The 18,719-nt window shown below is 46.8% G+C and overlaps 1 protein-coding gene across 15 annotated transcripts in view; it reads right to left on the bottom strand.

Moving 5' to 3' along the window:
• Positions 1-804: 804 nt before the first annotated feature.
• MX2 (MX dynamin like GTPase 2) overlaps positions 805-18,719 on the bottom strand; it is a 47,222-nt gene continuing 29,307 nt past the window's right edge. For all 15 annotated transcript variants that reach the window (XM_001171751.8, XM_063803431.1, XM_063803438.1 and 12 more), the window contains 8 exons: positions 14,028-14,226; positions 12,120-12,198; positions 10,793-10,915; positions 10,475-10,616; positions 7,634-7,792; positions 6,411-6,487; positions 2,746-3,000; positions 805-1,753 (listed from right to left, as the gene is read on the bottom strand). In XM_001171751.8, coding sequence (XP_001171751.4) covers positions 1,511-1,753; positions 2,746-3,000; positions 6,411-6,487; positions 7,634-7,792; positions 10,475-10,616; positions 10,793-10,915; positions 12,120-12,198; positions 14,028-14,226 — 1,277 coding nt within the window. In that variant the 3' untranslated portion in view covers positions 805-1,510. The remainder of the gene's footprint in view (positions 1,754-2,745; positions 3,001-6,410; positions 6,488-7,633; positions 7,793-10,474; positions 10,617-10,792; positions 10,916-12,119; positions 12,199-14,027; positions 14,227-18,719) is intronic.

Below are 18,719 nucleotides of genomic sequence, written 5' to 3'. Positions count from 1 at the left end.
AGGAGAAACCAAACTAGCAACACTTTGATCTCAGACACTTCCAGCCTCTGGAGGTGGGAGGAAATAAATTTCTGTAGCTTAAGCCACCCAGCATGTGATATTTGTTATGGCAGCTATAGCAGACTAATACACTAGCATTTGAACACAAATCAAAGAGACCTCTGCAAGAGAGCTCTTGGGGATGCTGGTCAAGCTGTGATTTTTGACTTGAACTTTCTTTTCCAACATCTTTTACAGCAAATGAAGAAAGAAATTCATGTGATCTTTCTCGTCTGTACCCCTGAACAAAGCTGAATGTTTTTGAGGCACTCTTTCCATCTCAAACTTGGGTTTTAAAACAAATCAGCAATGATATTTATTCTATTGTCTTTTTATTAAGGAATCTATATGTTCATCATTTGAAACATACAGGAAAACATGAAGAAGAAAAGAAAATTACCCATAATGATGATCACTGGTGTGAAGTTCTCTCTCTCTCTGTGTGTGTGTGTGTGTGTGTGTGTGTGTATTCAGAGACAGAGTCTCACTCTCACTCTGTCACCCAGGCTGTAGTGCATGGTGCAGTCATGGCTCACTGCAGCCTCAAAATCCTGGGCTCAAGGGATCCTCCTGCTCCAGCCACCTGAGTGGCTGGGACTACAGGTGTGCACCACCATGTCTGGCTACTTACAAACAAATTTTTTTAGAGACAGGGTCTCCCTGTGTTGCCCAGTCTGGTCTTGAACTCCTGGGCTCAAGTGATCCTTCTGCTTCAGTCTCCAGAGTCACTGGGATTACAGGTATGAGTCACTGAACCTGGCTACATTTTTACAAAGTTTCTTTGCTTTATTAAATTCCTCTTCAAGACTTAACAGAGCAATGGAAGCTCATCATAATCAGGGAAACAAGAAGAAAAGAGAATCACTCAGGCTCCTTTCTGGCGGGGGAGTGGAGAGGCTGGGAAACACAATGACAGTGAACCATGGGAAGCAGGGGGCATGGCCACTGGATCTGAAAGGGACCAGCTAACAGTCACTAAATGTCCAAGGCCTGGGCTTGAGCAATAGCCTCAGGTATCTCCATCACTTACACAGCACTCATTCGTTCAGTGAGATGTCATTTATTAAGCAGTTACAATGCTGCAGGTGCTGTGCAAGAGACTGGACATACAAAAGAAGAATTTGACCCAGACCTTCCCCCTCTGGGGTCTCATAATCTTGTAGGGGGAAGGGAATACAAATACAAATTAGCGAAGAATGATAGCAGTATCTTAGGACACTGTAACTGTGTGCTACAGGACCCAAGGACTGGAGAGCCATCCCTTCGTGAAGGTCAGGGAAGAGCTGGGTGGTGGAGAGAGCTGAGCCTGTGTGGACCCCTGATGCATGCTCTGATGCTGAGGGAGTACAGTAGAGATGGACACTGATAGTGACAGAAGAGTTTGGCCCCAAAGCAGAAGCGGCATCCTGCACCGACTCCCCTTAGAATGAATGAGTACGCACAAGAAAACAACCACAGGCATCGCCGCCCTTCAATGGATCTCTTTGCTGGAGAATTGACAGAGTGCGTGTCGTGCCTGAGTGAGCCGGTAAATTCTCTCCTTAAGGATTCTTCTCTTGGTAGCGGTCTCACTCTGCTCTTGAAGCAGCCAGGAATAGCGATTTTTTTCCTGTAGTATCTGCATCATGGCTTTCTGCAAGGAGTCACCATTCTCTCGGAGCATAAAATACTGAATTATAAATGGGATCTGGTTGGCGAGACGTTTGCTGGTTTCCTGGAAGAGGGAGAAAGAAGGGTTTGCTGGAGTGGTCTCAGCCCAAGGCCTGTGGTTGCAGAGAGAAGGCATGGAGTTCCTGGATGTGCACATGGTTGCCTGGCGAAGCCCTGGTGGTCTCGCCCACCTCCTCTCCAGTGGTCAGCATCAAGCCCCATGAAGGTTCTATTTGCGCTGACCCCTCTTTACTTCCAGGCATCCCCTCTAGCACTAAGAAGCCCCCTGGTAGGCTAGCAAGCCCATATCACCTCTGGGCATCCCCACAGCTCCTCCCTGCTGGAGAAACTCCCCCAGCCCAGGACTCCCCTGGCTCCCTTCTGGGTATGCACCAGGGCCGTTTCGAATCCTCCCCTCATTCCTTCTTCATAGGCACAGCCAGTATGCCTGGCAGCCAGGTGCCCATGGCTGGGAAACCACTCTATTCTGATTGAGAAAGGGCTTCGGGAGGTGAGTGTCTTTGCAGTTGAAAAGCTAGTTTTTCTTCCTGGGAACAGTGATACTTGCATATTGGATAGACAGTCAGAGGCCAAAAAGTTCACTGGGTCACAAAATCTAGGGAAAGGAAATTTCATTCCTATCTTGTGGGGCTGGCAAGTGTGGCATGTTAGTGCCTTCTGAACACCAAGGAAAGCTAGTTTATAGTCACTATCGTTGACGTTTGTTGTATTTTGCTGTATTCTGATCATAGTAATTTTGTAATTCATGGACCGCATAAGAAATATAAGGAATTTTGGGGTCAGAATTCATTTTGAGTACACGCTCTGCCACTTTAAAAATTGATTGTGGGCAAATTAATTAAAAATGCCTTCATAGGGTTCATGTAAAATTATAAATGAGAAAATATATAAGTAGTTTATCATAGTACAGAAGGGCTTAATACATTGTAGTGGTCCCTCCCTCCTTCCCTCAGCAAAGCCTCTCTAGGTTAGCATAGCCCCTACTCAGCTCTGCAAATGCCAGAGAGCACGGCTCCTGCCCCGCCGGGAACTCACCAAGAAGTAGGCATTCAGGTGGATGCCTATTTCAGTAAAGGAGGAAACTGAAGACTCATTATTGGGAAAATGAGAGTTCAACTTCATATTCTGTGAAGGCATCCCCAGAGGGTTAAAAATCTCTTCTCGGACTTTCTTCAGAACAACACTGTAAATCTGATCTTGACAAAAAACCATCTGCTCCATTCTGAACTGAAGTTGGATCATGTTTTCTGCCTTTGCTGTGTGTTTCACTTTTATGTCTTCAATCTTGCTCTGGTTAGATAAAAAAGACAAACACATTACTTCTTTTTCTTCTTTCCTGTTGGCTTAAACAAATTTGGAAGTACTATTATGTTGAACTCAGAAATAAAACGAATCCATAGTCAAAGAAGTCCTGAGACTTGAAATGATGATTTTTAGAAAGTCCCACTTCGCCCTTTCTGTCCTTATGAACCCGGTTTCCTCACTCCCCACTTGCGACATACCTTCTCTCCTGCCCTTTCTTCCTCTCTGGCCATCCCCAGTCCCTCCTACACCACCAGCTTTCTGCTCCTTCATCAGGAACAGGCTTAGTCCATACTGTTGGGACGGTGTCAGTCATTCCTGGGGTGCTACTTCTGCTAGAATGGTTCCAGTGCTGACGAACACTGGGATAATAGTGTGATATACCTGTTTCCCAGGAATCCCAGGACTCCTACATCACCCATGCAGTCAAGGAACAAAGAGGTTGGCTGGGCATGGTGGCTCATGCCTATAATCCCAGCACTTTGGGAGGCCAAGGAGGGTGGATCACTTGAGCTCAGGAGCTCGAGACCAACCCGGCCAACATTGTGAAACCTCATCTCTACTAAAAATACAAAATTAGCTGGGCGTGGTGGCACACGCCTGTAATCCCAGCTACTTGGGAGGCTGAGGCAGGAGAATGGCTTGAACCTGGGAGGCAGAGGTTGCAGTGAGCTATCATGCCATTGCACTCCAGTCTGGACGACAAGAGTGAAACTCCATCTCAAAAAGGCTGGGCGCGATGGCTCATTCCTGTAATCCCAGCACTTTGGGAGGTGAGGCAGGTGGGTCACCTGAGGTCAGGAGTTCGAGACCAGCTTGGCCAACATGACGAAACCCCCATCTCACTAAAAATACACAAATTAGCCAGGTGTGGTGGCAGGTGCTTGTAATCCCAGCTACTTGGGAGGCTGAGGCAGGAGAATCACTTGAACCTAGGAGGCAGATGTTGCGGTGAGCCGAGATGGCACCATTGCACTCCAGCCTGGGCGACAGAGTGAGACTCCATCTCAAAAAAAAAAAAAAAAAAAAAAAAAAAGGAAAGAAAGAGGTGATGTAGCAGAGAAGGGGGGTCACAGGGTCACTGCCACGGACTGAACATTTGTGTCCCCCGCCCCCCAATTTACATGTTGAAACCAAAGTAGGAAGGTAATGGTATTGGGAAGTGGGAGGCAATTAGTCATGAGGGTAGAGCCTCACGAATGTGACTGAGGCCCTTATAAAGGAACCCCAGAGAGCACTCTTTCCACCGTGTGAGGATACACAAGAAGGTGGTGGCCATCCGCAACCTGAAAGAGAGCCCTCACTGCCACCTGACCATGCCCACACACTGATCTCAGGCTCCCAGCCTCCAGAACCATGAGAAACAAATTTTTATTGTTAATAAGACACATCCAGCCTGTGGGACTTTGTGATAGAAGCTTGAACTAAGACTGTCATGTCCTGACTTTGAGTTTCTTTTTCTTTTTTTTTTTCTTTTTGAGATGGAGTCTCTCTTTGTTGCCCAGGCTGCAGTGCAGTGGCACAATCTCGACTAACTGCAACCTCCGCCTCCCAGGTTCAAGTGATTTCTGGCTAATTTTTGTATTTTTAGTAGAGACAAGGGTTTCACCGGGTTGGCCAGGCTGGTCTCGAACTCCTGACGTTAAGGGATCTGCCCGCCTCGGCCTCCCAAAGTGCTAGGATTACAGGCGTGAGCTACCACACCTGGCCTAGGCTTTTGAGCTTCAAATAGACTTTTTAAAACTGAAGGCAGAAGCAGTGGCTTGAGAGTGACAGAGTGAGTTTCAGAGGTGAAGTTTCACAGGTGCTGGTTTGTTTGTTCTTTCTCTTTTTTTTTTCTTTTTCTTTTTTTTTTTTTTGAGTATATGTGACAACTGTGAAAGAAAAATAGATTCTTGGGACCCCAAACTTACTATACTAAAGGGAAAGTTAACTGCCTTTCTTTTGTTCCCAAACAGAAGCTGTGATTTCACATGAGCACTTTATCTGATGTAAAATGTAGATTTACTGAGCGCGAGATGAATGCATGATTGACTTTCTCTCCACGCCTTTCTTTTCACATTTAACACATAGATTCACTGAGTGCTGGTCAGAGCCTTACACGAGGGTGACCTCTGCCTCATTGCCTCATTGCCTCAGGTGCCTACCCTCCTTCCTTCTTTCTTCCCCACCTGCTTGCTCTTTCCTTTTTAAATACTGAAGTTCCCCTAAACCCTCTTAGGAAAAGCACAGGTCACAGATAGCACTGGAACTTGTATTTCTTTTTCCCAGGTACATCCTCGACCTGGGCAAAATAAATCTCGGATTGAGGCAGATCTGCCTCAGTCACTTTCGGTCTACACAACAAAGGACAGTAGACCCTCTGGGAGCAGAAGTGGCCTGTGCCGCACTCCTCAAGATTTGTGACACGGGAGGCAGCGAGCCCCCCAGGCTCTGTTGTGGCTGAGGGCAGTGTGCAGGCCATGGCCTTGGAGAGCCCCGCAGTCCCTGGTGAGGAGCCGGGAGCTGCTGCAAGGCTGTGTCTATCCAAGGGCAGCACAAAAGAGGTGAAGGCCCTTGGTGGATGCCAGAGTTCCCATGGCCCAGAGCAGTTGGGCCTGCAGCCGAGTGCTTCCTGTGTCCCGGCGGGGCTGGGCAGGAGCTCAGGGACCAAGGGGACCAAGGCCCGGGAAGGACAATGGACATCTTGGTGACTGGGGACCAGGCAGGTCACCCACCCCATGAGCAGGCACCCGGGACTCAGACACAGCCCCTGAGACAGTGGGCGGGAGTCAGAACTGGGATTTAATTTTCACCAACAGGCAAAAAGGGTGAAAGAAGAAATTAATTTATATGACGGAAAAATCACAGAAATTGTCCTTCTTGCTTGCCTGCACTATGGAATGAGATTTCAATCCAGCAGCCCAGGCCTGGGCAGAAGAGGAATTTTATCTACAGCCCAAGTGCCACATGCCCTCTCTTGCCTTTGCTGAAGGTAACTCGGGGGAAGAGTTGCTAAGTAGAAACCCACAGAGCTACGGCAACATCTTTGAGTCAAACATACAAATTTGGGAGTAGGACTAGTAAACAATGCCGTGCTTTATGCTTGAAAAAGATTCAGCCTACCAGCCAGTCCTCGGTGGAGCCCCACGTCCTGCGTAAGGTCGTGCAGAACAGATGGCAGGGCACGGGCCGCATTTCATTTCTCCTGGGGAGTGAAGCCGCCTCCTGAGCAGAAGCCAGGCAGGCAGGTGCTCCTGGAGTCACCAGCTCCACCAGCCCCGCCAGCCCTGCCAGCCTCGCCAGCCTGCCATTACATCCCTGGCCTCATGGTTCCAAATGACAGTGAATATCCAACTTCTCTCAAGGTTAAACAGCCAGTGGTCCAGGTGACTAGCAAGTGAACTCTGGGTGCTTACCTGAACAGTTTGGTTAAGGTTGAAAAATTCGCCAAAATGTTTTTTGGCCACGTTAATGAAAGCTTGCTGGATAATTTCTGACCAAAAAAAAAAAAAAAAAAGAGAAGAAGAAGAAGAAAACATCAGTAAAATGCAAGCAGAAATAAAACTGGTTAAAGACACAGGGAGGATGACTGATGATACACTGACCCATTCCAGGAGACTGAGTTCCCTAGACCTGCAAACCGCGATAGGAGAGGGTGGGACATCATTCCAGGGACATATAATCCAGCCCTCATGCAGCCTGGGCAGGTCCTGTCCATTTCCCGTGCCTGTGTGCATGTTAGCCTTTGACTATTCCTTACATCAGGGGTCCCCAACTCCCAGGCTGGACCAGTTCCAGTCCGTGTCCGGCAGGAGGTGTGCAGTGAGCTAGTGAGCACTGCTGCCTGAGCCCCACCTCTTTTCAGATCTGCGGTGGCACTAGATTCTCACAGGAGCACAAACCCTGTTGTGAACTGCACATGCGAGGGATCTAGGTTGCGTGTTCCTTATGAGAATCTAATGCCTGACGATCTGTCACTGTCTCCCATCACCCCCAGTGGGACAGTCTAGTTACAGGAAGACAAGCTGAGGGCTCTCACCATAATGAGGATTCTACATTATGGTGAGCTGTGTAATTATTTCATTATATATTACAATGTAATAATAATAGAAATAAAGGGCACAATAAATGCAATGCAGTTGACTCATCCCAGAGCCATCCTTCTTACCCCTCACTGGTCTGTGGAAAAATTGTCTTCCATGAAAGCAGTCTCTGGTGCCATAAAGACTGGGGACCGCTGCCTTACGCGGCTGTGTTGGGGGCTGTGTATGATACAGATGAAGTACGTGTGCACCCTCTGCCTGCCCCCCAAAGACAAGAGAAACCATCTTCCCCGCCTCCTCCACGTGTTTGAAGGACAGTGATGGAAAGCGCCTATGGCACTCAGTGTGCTTCCCCATCTCCTGGAAACCTCAGTACGAGTTCTCAGGCAGAAGGGCAGAATCTGTAGCTCTGACCAGCTCCCAGGCCTTGCCAGTGCTGCTGGCTCACAGACCACACAGAGTAGCAATCTAGCACACCAGTGAGCGTGTCTGCAGGCTGTGTTTGGTAACTCCATTCCAATCTCTCCCTCCAAGGCACTGGGGTCTATGGAAGGTATGAGAGTGATGGTTTGGGAGTCCTGCTTGAAAGTCCTCACCCATGGCTTTCTGGAGCATGCTAAGGGCGGGCTCCACCAGCTGCTGGATGTACTGATGCACGATGATCTCAAATGTCTTGTAGTTGACAAATCCCAGAAGCTCCTTGCCTCGATACTGCTTTTCATATTTTTCAACTTCTTCGTGGATAATATTTTTAACTGCAACATCAAACAGACCTCCATGGTGAATTCTGATAATTCTGCAGATGTCGTAAAGCTAGCAACAGTTTTTTAAAGTCTTGCTCCCCACTGTACGCAGAGGCAATGTTGCAAAGTGGAGTTTTGTTCACAATGAGAAAAATATTCATGGTCTAATAACAGGAGTTTAAGAAATACTGACTTTTGGGGGAAAAAAATCTTATTCTATGAAAATGTGTTTCAATTGAAAGTCATCACCCCAAGAGAGAAGCTATTGTTTCTAACTGGTAGGAAAAAAAAAAAAAAAAAAAAACCTGTTTAGAAACTAGGTGTGGTGGCTCACACCTGTAATATCATCACTTTGGGAGGTCAAGGTGGGAGGATCACTTGAGGCCAGGAGTCCGAGACCAGCCTGGGCAACATAACAAGATCCTGTCTCTATAAAAATAATAAAAAAAGATGAGCCAGGCATGGTGGTATGTGCCTTTAGTCCCAGCTATCTGGGAGTGATCACACCACTGTGCTCCAGCCTGGCTGACAGCAAGAGCCTGTCTCTGAAAAACAAAAACAAAACTAAACACAAAAATCTGATCAGTTAAATGAATATGGAAACTTAATCTTGTACCCCTTACCTCCCAAGCATACAGCCACAGTTTACAGTTGGAGGGATCTTTCCACGGAGGTAAACAGTGCTGTTTTCTCCAAGTGCCAGAACAAAAACACAACAGCACACACACAATGAGATGGTTTGGCTCTGTGTCCCCAACCAAATCTCATCTCAAATTGTGTTTGGCTCTGTGTCCCCAACCAAATCTCATCTCAAATTGTGTTTGGCTCTGTGTCCCCAACCAAATCTCATCTCAAATTGTGTTTGGCTCTGTGTCCCCATCCAAATCTCATCTCAAATTGTAATCCCCATGTGTCAAGAGAGCAACCTGGTGGGAGGTGATTAGGTCATGGGGGTGGTTTTTCTCATGCTGCTCTCATGATGGTAAGTGAGTTCTCACAGGATCTGATAGTTTAAAAGTGTTTAGGGGCTGGGAGCAGTGGCTCATGCCTGTAATCCCAGCATTTTGGGAGGCGGAGGAGGGCAGATCACCTGAGGTCAGGAGTTCGAGACCAGCCTGGTCAACGTGGCAAAACCCCATCTCTACTAAAAGTACAAAAATCAGCTGGGTGTGGTGGCACACAACTGTAATCCCAGCTACTTGGAAGACTGAGGCAGGAGAATTGCTTGAACCTGGGAGGCTGAGGTTGCAGTGAGCCGAGATCACACCACTGCACTCCAGCCTGGGCAACAAGAGTGAAACTCCGTCTCAAAATAAATAAATAAATAAAGTGTTTGGCAGCTCTTCCTTGCTCTTTCTCCTGCCACCTTGGAAAGAAGGTGCTTGCTTCTCCTTTGCTTTCTGCTATGATTGTAAGTTTTCTGAGGCCTCCCTAGCCATGTGGAACTGTGAGTCCATTAAACCTCCTTTCTTTATAAATTACCCAGTCTCAGGTAGTTTTTTATAGCTGTGTGAAAATGGACACACACATACACACACACACGCCCTACTGGAACCTGGGCTGGAGCACATGGGAATCAGAACTTTGCCAGGTGAAGCCAGCAGGCTCTTGTCAAACCAAGAATCTCTCTGATCTTGAATTAGGGGCAAAGAGAAGGGGGATTGGGATGAGTGGAATTGTTTGGGTGACCTGGGCACATTTTAGCAGTTAAAAAACTGCTACTTCATCTAGTCTTTACTTATTGCTAAAACCAGATCATCACACCCCAGACCTTCCAGAGGGGGAGATGGTAAACGATTTCATGTGGATTCCCCCCTCCCCTGGTCCCCTGGCACCCATGCTGAGCTCTGTCTCAATGCCACCAAAATAAATAAGTATCCCAGGTCACTTTTTCTACCAAGCTGATGTTTAGCTGCTACTAATGAAGGCTCCGTGCCTGGTGTGTCCACAACAGGCACCATGGCCAGCTGGCAGCTGTGCACTCAATTCAACAGTGGCTGGAGAGCCTTCATGTGGGGCTGGCCCCCAGAGTCATCTGGACCCCTGCTTTAGGCACAGGCTTCCCTCCAGGCACTCAGGATAGCGGCCCTGAGGTACCCTGGGCTGCTCTGCGAATTCCTCAGGTGGGCATGGAATGCCATTTAGCCTCAAAACCAAGAAGCAAGGCCAGGCACAGTGGCTTACATCTATAATCCCAGCACTTTGGGAGGCTGAGGCAGGTGGATTGCTTGAGCCTAGGAGTTCAAGAGCAGCCTGAGCAATGGTGGTGAAAACCTATCTCTACAAAAAAGTACAAAAATTATCTGGGTATGGTGGTTCATGCCTGTGGTCCCAACTACTCAGGAGGCTGAGGTGGGAGGATCACTTGAGCCTGGGAGGTTGAGGCTGCAGTGAGTCATGATTGCGCCACTACACTCCAGCCTAGGCAACAGAGGGAGACCCTGTCTCAACAAAACAAAACAAAATCAAGACACGAGGACATCAGAGGCAGTGGAATTGCCCTGTGTTGAGTTTCTGAGGTCAATGCCCCATATTTCTGGGTTTTGTTCGTTGAGAGACAGTTGCTGATTACCAAGGGTTCCACGGTCTTGGATGGGCGTGTTCCACTCTTGGCACACTTATCATGTGCTGGACGTAGCCTCTGGTCTGGGTAAATACCACCCTGTTTTGCAGGGAGCCCTGCCCAGAACTTACCTTTTTGGGTATTAGTTGCAAGTATGCCTACCCAGTTTTTAAAATCCTCTCTGATTTTGTTGTATAAACGGGTCTCATTCTCCCTTACAACTTCTTCTCCTTCTACTAACTTTTCGATGTCCTGATTAAACATCTTGATTTTCTGAAAATGATATAAAGTCAATAGTCTTTGCGGAAATCATATGAAAGAACTGGGACCGGCGTTGCAAGGAGATGTCCACCCGCCCACCTCATCTCATGGGTGAAGAAGGGGAAGGGCAGCTGCGGGGCCACCAGGGAAGGATGCAGTGTCACGTGGAGTCCTGCGGAAATCCTCACCTCAATTAGAAAGAACATCTTGTCGGCCTCCTGGCTGGGGATGTCAGCCCCGCAACGCCGCAGCTCCTCGGTCGCCTTCTGGTGGCTCTCCCTTATTTGTTCTTCTAACAACGGGAGCGATTTCTAAACAAAACAATTGCAAACAATCAAACTGCGGCTTAAGAGATTGGCCAACTGATTTCTTTGGTATATGAGTAGGAGCCCTTTAAAGCATTCAGGAAGATCTGGAATTTTTGACCCACCTGCCCCAGCCTCCCAAAGTGCTGGGATTACATGTGTAGGCCACCTTGACTGGTGGAATCTAATTGTAACAAACTTTCCAGGTAATTCTTGTGTGCCTTAAAGTTGGAGAACCACTGGCTCCTTCTAACCAAATTTTCTTTGAGTATGTGCTTCCTGGCTCAAGTAAGTCATGGCTTTTGTCTGATATACAATTTAGCATGGGCCAAGTCCTAGGATCTGGAATCATCTTTGCTCTAAGGGTACACTTAAATCTTCCCATGTTGCTTGGCCTCGTTTGTGAAGGTTTAGGCAAGCACTAAAAATATTCGATTTCTCAATAACCGCCAAACCAAAGTTTTTCTATAATAGATGATGTCATGAGGCCCTTGTCTGTAGTTGTCTGCTTTTGAGAATCCATAAAAATGGACTTATTTCTTACAAGCCAATTATTTCTTAGAAGTTTGAGGCTAGAAGAAATTTTTTTTTTTTAGATGGAATTTTGCTGTTGTTGCCCAGGCTGGAGTGCAATGGCATGATCTTGGCTCACCACAACCTCCACCTTCCGAGTTCAAGCGATTCTCCTGCCTCAGCCTCCCCAGTAACTGGGATTACAGGCATGTGCCACCATGGCCAGCTAATTTTGTATTTTTAGTAGAGATGGAGTTTCTCCATGTTGGTCAGGCTGGTCTCGAACTCTTGACCTCAGGTGATCCACTGGCTTTAGCCTCCCAAAGTGCTGGGATTACAGGCATGAGCCACCATGCCTGGCAAGAAAAATTTTTTATACCAGGAAGTATTAACAACATATTGAAAAAAGAAAACTTGCTCTCTCAGTGGTCACTCCTTTTTATATTGCTAAACTGTTTCCTTCTCTTTTTGTCCCCCCTGTTGACCAATTCAAACATTTGTTGTAATACTATGTACTTGTTGCTTCCCCAATTTGGAAGTTCTTCCAGTGAGCCTGTGACAGTGAGTGAGACAATGTTCAGAGGGTACTTGTTTGCTTGTTTGGACAGATCAGTGGGGCATCTTAGCCAACTCCAGACCAAGAGAGTGACTTGGGCATGCTGTATTGATGACTTGTCACCCAGCCCACGTGGCTCACTTGGATGTGCACGATGAGTTCAGTGGTAAGTCTTTCTGCCAGTCGGGGAACCGTGGCTGACCCCTCCTCCAGGAGAACTCTGAAATGAGACAGACATTCATGCATTCAGGAAGGACTTGTGTACCATCTTGCTAGTACCGGACTTTGTGCGTGGTAGGTGAGCCCAGCTCCCCGGGGCAACACGTGCCATCAGAAAAGCCAAGTGGTGCATGAGAAAGACACTTGCCACCAGCCTGCACCCAGGCAACCGTGGGCCAGGAGGCTTCCTTCCCTCCTCCCTTTCTATCATCCCCACAAACTCATGAGGTAGGTCATCTTAGCTACAGGAAAACAAACCCAGCCTCATGGAGATTAAGTGAGTTGCCCAGATTAGTATTTTATTTCTCATCACAAAAGTATATACGGTGCTTACTAAGTGCCAGGCACCAATCTAAGGGCTTTATAAATATTAACACATTTAGTCATTTAACAACCCACTTTAGAGCAAGAAAGGCTGAGACACAGAAAGGTTAAGCAGCTTGCTGCATTTGCTCGCTGCAGCCACACAGCAGGCAGCGTGGCTGCAGCATGTTTGCCAACAGCAGGAATTTAGGATGAAGCACACAGGATTATTCCCCAGCACTGCCAGTGCCTCTTACTGCAAGGGCCGGCTCCCAGCAAGCAGGCATGCAAGGATTTCAGATTTCCCAAAGACCTTGAGAAGCGGTTTGCAAAGGGAGGTCCCTGGACTGGCAACATCAGCCTCAACCAGGAGGAACCTGTTAGAAGCAGGAAGTCTTGGGCACCTCCCCAGGCCTCAGGGCAGAGCAGGACAGAGCTAGCGCAATTTTAAGGAACTCTCCAGAGAGTCTGCTGCTCACTCAGCATGGAGAACCATGGGCCTGATTATTTTGAAATCTTCTCCCAGCTCAAGGAGGAGAGTTTTCTTCTCCTCATGTCCTCCAGTGCTATTGAAAACAGTATGTTTCATCCACTCAGAGCAGGAGCAGAGAGGAAGAAAGAAGGAACCGGGTGGTGTTTACTGAGTGCTGGCTGTTGGCGCTCAAGACCTTTGTGTATGTCGTGTTATGTAATCCTAACCACAATCTTGTGAGGCAGTAGGAGGATCCCCTGGAGAAGATGGGAAAGCCAAAATTCAGAGAAGGTGGCCCATATTGTAAGATCACATAGTTAGCAAGCCGTAGACCTACTCGGCCCAAATTCACTGTTTTCCCATTAGCTCTCCTTCAAGCAGGAGTGACCTCTGTGCTCCTGGATCATTCAGGAACAACAAGTTCCAGAACGAAGGGGAAAAGTGCTCCATTCAATGGGAACAATCCCAGCGTCCTACAAACTACAGAGTCTCTATAGGATAATTTCTATTTAATAAAGCCAGTTATTATTAAATTTCTATTTAATAAAAACAAGTGATATGCTGGCAAATGACTGTGGGCACTGGAGGCTCTAAAAACACGGAGAGTTCCATCGAGCAGGTTTTCCTGTGTGCCGTTTACGGTGGTACACACGGGTTTCTGGAAGTTAGGTGCTCTGTGTTCAGTCCTGTTCACACTCACTATTTGTTTGACCTCATTATTCTTATCCATGGAAATGGGAGAAACTTCACCTGCCTTATGTATCTCTTAATATAAAGACTCAAATCAGAAAGGAAGTGAAAACATTTTGGGAAACCAAAGAGTTCTACGCTTTATGTCATGACACATTCCAGTTTTTAATCAGCACCATCATTAGAATCTAAGAAACAATAATTTGTCTAAATAAGCCAAGAAATCTAGCACAAAAATCAGGTGAGGCTAGGTTATACTACCTTGTGTAATTTGTGCATACACTTTGGTCATGATCTGGGCCAACTCTTGCAGATGGGCTGGCTTTCATGGAGTCTAATTCCAGGGCTTTCCTGAAGAGTCTCACCTGAAATATGGATGTGTTTGAAAGAATGTAATTTCTTTCTTGGTTGCCTCTGCCAAGCTCAGCCTGTTTGTGATCTCCTGCTGGCCCCGGCACTTCACGATCATGTAGCCCTTCTTGAGGGGGTACGTGAGGTTCCGCACCACATTCATGACGCTTTTCTCAGTGCCCCTGTCCATTAGATCTGGTTTGGTCAGGATACCTGTGAGATGGTTAAAGAGGGGAAATGGAAAGGTCAGTGATCCCCTCAAACAGGTTTGACTCCTACTGGACTATGGGCTCCTTTTTTGGCCAACAAGGTCTTCTGCAGTCTTGATCCTCCAGTGCCTCATTCCATCCTCATTCCCTCATTGCCCCTCTTCTTTGCATTTCTATTGGCTCGCTATCTCACCCTCTCACTCAGTTCATTCAGTGTCCTGGATAGTTGACTTAACAAATATTTCTTGGATGCCTACTGGGTGCCCAGCACTAAGGCAGCATGCATGGTTAGAATGGACTGGCTCCATGCACCGTGTTTCCAAGAATGCCTTGTTCCCTACTGAGGGGAGTCCCTCTCTAGTGTCTCCTGAACAGACTCACTCTGCTCCCTCTTGTGGGCACTTCCTCTGATCTCCTCCTTCCCACTTTCCTCTCCCCCTCCTCTGTCCCCACTCCTTCCTGCTTGCACTGGATTGAAAACTTTGAATTCCAAGTGCTCTTTCTTGTTTACGTTGCTTGAGTGTCAAATTGCCACTGCATTTCTTGTTTGTGTACGTTGAAAAGCACTTTTCTTTCTTCCTTCTTTCCTTCCTTCCTTGCTTCCTTCCTTCCTTCCTTCTTTCCTTCCTCCCTTCCTTTCTCTCTCTCTCTCTCTTTCTTTTTTGAGATGGAGTCTCACTCTGTTGCCCAGGCTGGAGTGCAGTGGCTCACTTCAACCTCCGCCTCCCCGGTTCAAGCGATTCTCCTGCCTCAGCCTCCTGAGTAGCGGGGACTACAGGCGTGTGCTACCACGCCCAGCTAATTTTTGTATTTTTAGTAGAGATGAGGTTTCACCATGTTGGCCAGGCTGGTCTCAAACTCCTGACCTCATGATCCACCCACCTCAGCCTCCCAAAGTGTTGGGATTACAGGCATGAGCCACCGTGCCTGGCCTTATCTTGCGCTATTTTGTCCTTCGTTTTAATTTGTGGGTAAGTCTGGCTATCTGGTCTACTATTCTTGAACCTCTCTTTCCAGATAAATTAATCTAGTAATATACAAGAAATAAAGAAGAATGGATATTGATAAGGGCTATGCAGAGAGTTAACATAAAGTGACGTGCTGGCAAATGACTGTGGGCAGAGGTGCGTGATGTAGTCTCAAGTTGGGTGGACAGGGAGGGCCTCTCTCAGAAGGCAACATTTGGACTGACATCTGAATGAAGGGAGGAGTCAGCCTAGTGGGGATGGAGAAGGAGCACTCCAGACCCTGGTTGAGAGGGAGCAGGGATGGCAGAGCCATATTGGAGGGTCATGAGCAAGGCAGAGAGCGGTAGGAACTGAGATCAGAGAGGCAGGCAGGGCCAGGTCACCTGGGGCTCTGCTTTCTAGATAAAGGAGTCCGGGGTTTATATGCATGTGAGATGGCAGCAGGAGAGAATGTAAACAGAGAGGGGCGTGACCCGATTGACATGTCTGGAGGCCAGTGGAGAGGGCACTGCCATGGGCAAGGTGAGTGCTCAAACAGCAGGAGAATGTTTGAGCAGTCCAGGCAGGAGACCATGGTGGCTTGGTCTAGGCAGTGACAGTGGGGATGGAGAGCAGTGGATGGATTTGGCACCCGTTTTGGAGGCAGAGTCACCAGGACTTCAGATGCATTAGACTTGGAGGCAAGGGGAGGGAGGACTCAAGTGGGACTCTTTGATTTGGCTTTAGAACTGGGTGGGTGGATGGGTTCTGTGAATGAGGTGGGGAAGCCTTGGAGAGGAGGAGAATCAGGATGGAGTACGAAACCAAAAGTTCTGTTTTGGTCACGTTTAACTGGAGACATTGGCCAGACAGCCAAATGGAGTTGTCCAGTTAAGCAAGGTCAAGGTTAGAGATACAGATTTGGGAGTCACTGGCATGTAGATGGGATTACAAACCACAGCCGGATAAGATCACTTAATGTGATGATGCATTGATAGAAGGAGAGCCCAGAACCAAGTTTTCCATACTTAGAGGCCTGAGAATTGAAGAGGCATGGAGACAAGGAGTCTAAGAATGTGACTTCCAGCTGGCCAGTGACGGAAGCGACCCGAGAGAGAGAATGGTGAAGGAAGGAGGGAGGTTCAGGAAGGAGGGAGGTTCAGGAAGCAGGGAGTGGGCAACTGGGGTGACTGCTGCTGAGAAAGGAGAGGCAAGGACAGAGACGTGACCATGTGCTCCTCAGTGCAGAGGGTGTGGGTGACCTCGACAGGAGCAGTCTCTGTCTTATGAGGGCACAGGAGCTCAGCTGAAGCCAAGGGAGTAGACAACGTCCATTTAGCAATGGACAGGTGGGGAACCAGCTTAGTGAGGGCCTGAAAATATCGACCCATTGTTCTTTTTGAAACTTGATATTCTCTAAGCCACTGTTATAATCAAATTTGCTCTATTCTCATCCTTTGGAAGTATTGTGTAGTCATTCAATTTTCTTTTTTTTTCTTTTCTTTCTTTCTTTCTTTCTTTCTTTCTTTTTTTTTTTTTTTTTTTGCTTTTTTGAGACAGAATCTCACTCTGTCACCAGGCTGGAGTGCAGTGGTGCAATCTTGGCTCACTGCAAACTTCGTCTCAGGTTCAAGTGATTCTCGTGCCTCAGCCTCCCAAATAGCTGGGATTACAGGCCTGTGCCACCACGCCCGGCTAATTTTTTGTATTTTTAGTAGAGACGGGGTTTCACCGTGTTGGCCAGGGTGGTCTCGAACTCCTGACCTCAGGTGATCCACCCACCTTGGCCCCCCAAAGTGCTGGGATTGCAGGCATGAGCCAACATGCCCGGCCTCAATTTCCTTTTTAAAAGAATTGTAAAATACACGTAACTCAAGTCTGCAAGGGAATAATTCAACTCATAAAAATAGGATGCTCCCCTCTTCTCTGTCTTTAGCTACCTTGTTTTAAAAAAAATTTCTTTACAAAAATGGTAATAAAGTGTACGTAAAGTGAATTTTCCTATTTTAGCCAGTTTATAGTTCGCTGTAATTAAGTACATTTACATTGTTGTGTAACCATCACCACCGTCCATCTCCAGAACTTTTTCATCTTCCCAAACTAAAGCTCTTCACCCATTGAACAACAATTTCCCACTTCCCCACCCTCCAGTCTTGGGCAACCACCATTCTACTTTGTCTGTATGAGTCCGACTACCCTAGGGACCTCAAATAAGGTAGAATCACCCAGTGTTAGTCCTTTTCTTACTGGAATTTCACTTAGCATAATGTCCTTGAAGTTCACTCATGTTGTTGTGTGCTTCAGAATTTCCCTCCTTTTTGAGGCTAAATAATATTGTTTTACGTATATGCCACGTTTTATTTATCCATCCAACCATCTGTAAATGCTTGGGCTGCTCCCACCTTTGGGCTATTGTGGATAATGCTGCTATGGACATGGGTCTGTTTCTCTTTTAAGCCTAGCACACTTTTCTCTATTTCTATACTTGACCTAGAATGCATAGAAAATTTGCATTTCTGTGGGATGGATCTGGAGGCCATTATCCTTAGTAAACTAACCCAGGAACAGAAAACCAAATGCCACATGTTCTCACTTATAAGCGGGAGCTAAAGGATGAGAACACATGAACACGTAGAGGGGAACAACAGACACTAGGGTCTGTCAGAAGGTGGAGGAGGGAGAGGATGAGAAAAAATAAATAATAGGTACTAGGCTTGATACCTGGGTGATGAAATCATCTGTACAACAAACCCCCATGATACAAGTTTACCTATGTAACAAACCTGCACATCCTGCACATGTACCCCTGAACCTAAAACAAAAGTTAACAATAAAATAAAATATACCAAGTTAAAAAAAAAAAGAAAAAGAAAATGTGCATTTATTTTACAATATTGTTTTGGGCTATACTAAGAGCAGAACGTGTATATCCCATGACTATTGATTGACTGAATTTATAATAATAATAGCTGGCTGGGAGCTGTGGTTCACACCTGTAATCCCAGCACTCTGGGAGGCTGAGGCGGGTGGATCACCTGAGATTGGGAGTTTGACCCCTGCCTGGCCAACACAGTGAAACCCCGTCTCTACTGAAAATACAAAAATTAGCCAGGCGTGATGGCATGAGCATGTAGTCTCAGCTACTTGGGAGGCTGAGGCAGGAGAATTGAATCCAGGAGGCAGAGGTTACAGTGAGCCTAGATCATGCCACTGCACTTCAGCCTGGGGGATAGAGCGAAACTCTGTCTCAAAAAAAGAAAAAAAGCTAATATTTATTGATAACTGTTGATTATCTGAGTTTATGGCGATGAGAGGACCAGAAAACTGACTATTAAAAAGCAGTACTAAGTTTCCTTGGAGATGTTAATATTCAAATAGATCCTTTTTTTTTTAGAAAACTTTTTTTCATTCCTTTCTTTTCTTCAGTGTTAACTTTGTTGACATGCTCAGGTCCATCTACTGGGCAGATGATATTACCTATTTCAGTCCTCAATAAGCCATTCCTAAGGAACAAGCACAATAGCACTTGTATTCAGTGCAGGACACACTG

This window comes from Pan troglodytes, chromosome 22, assembly GCF_028858775.2.
Source record: "Pan troglodytes isolate AG18354 chromosome 22, NHGRI_mPanTro3-v2.0_pri, whole genome shotgun sequence".
NCBI classification, from domain to species: domain Eukaryota; kingdom Metazoa; phylum Chordata; class Mammalia; order Primates; family Hominidae; genus Pan; species Pan troglodytes.
This window is presented reverse-complemented; position numbering and strand designations above follow the sequence as displayed.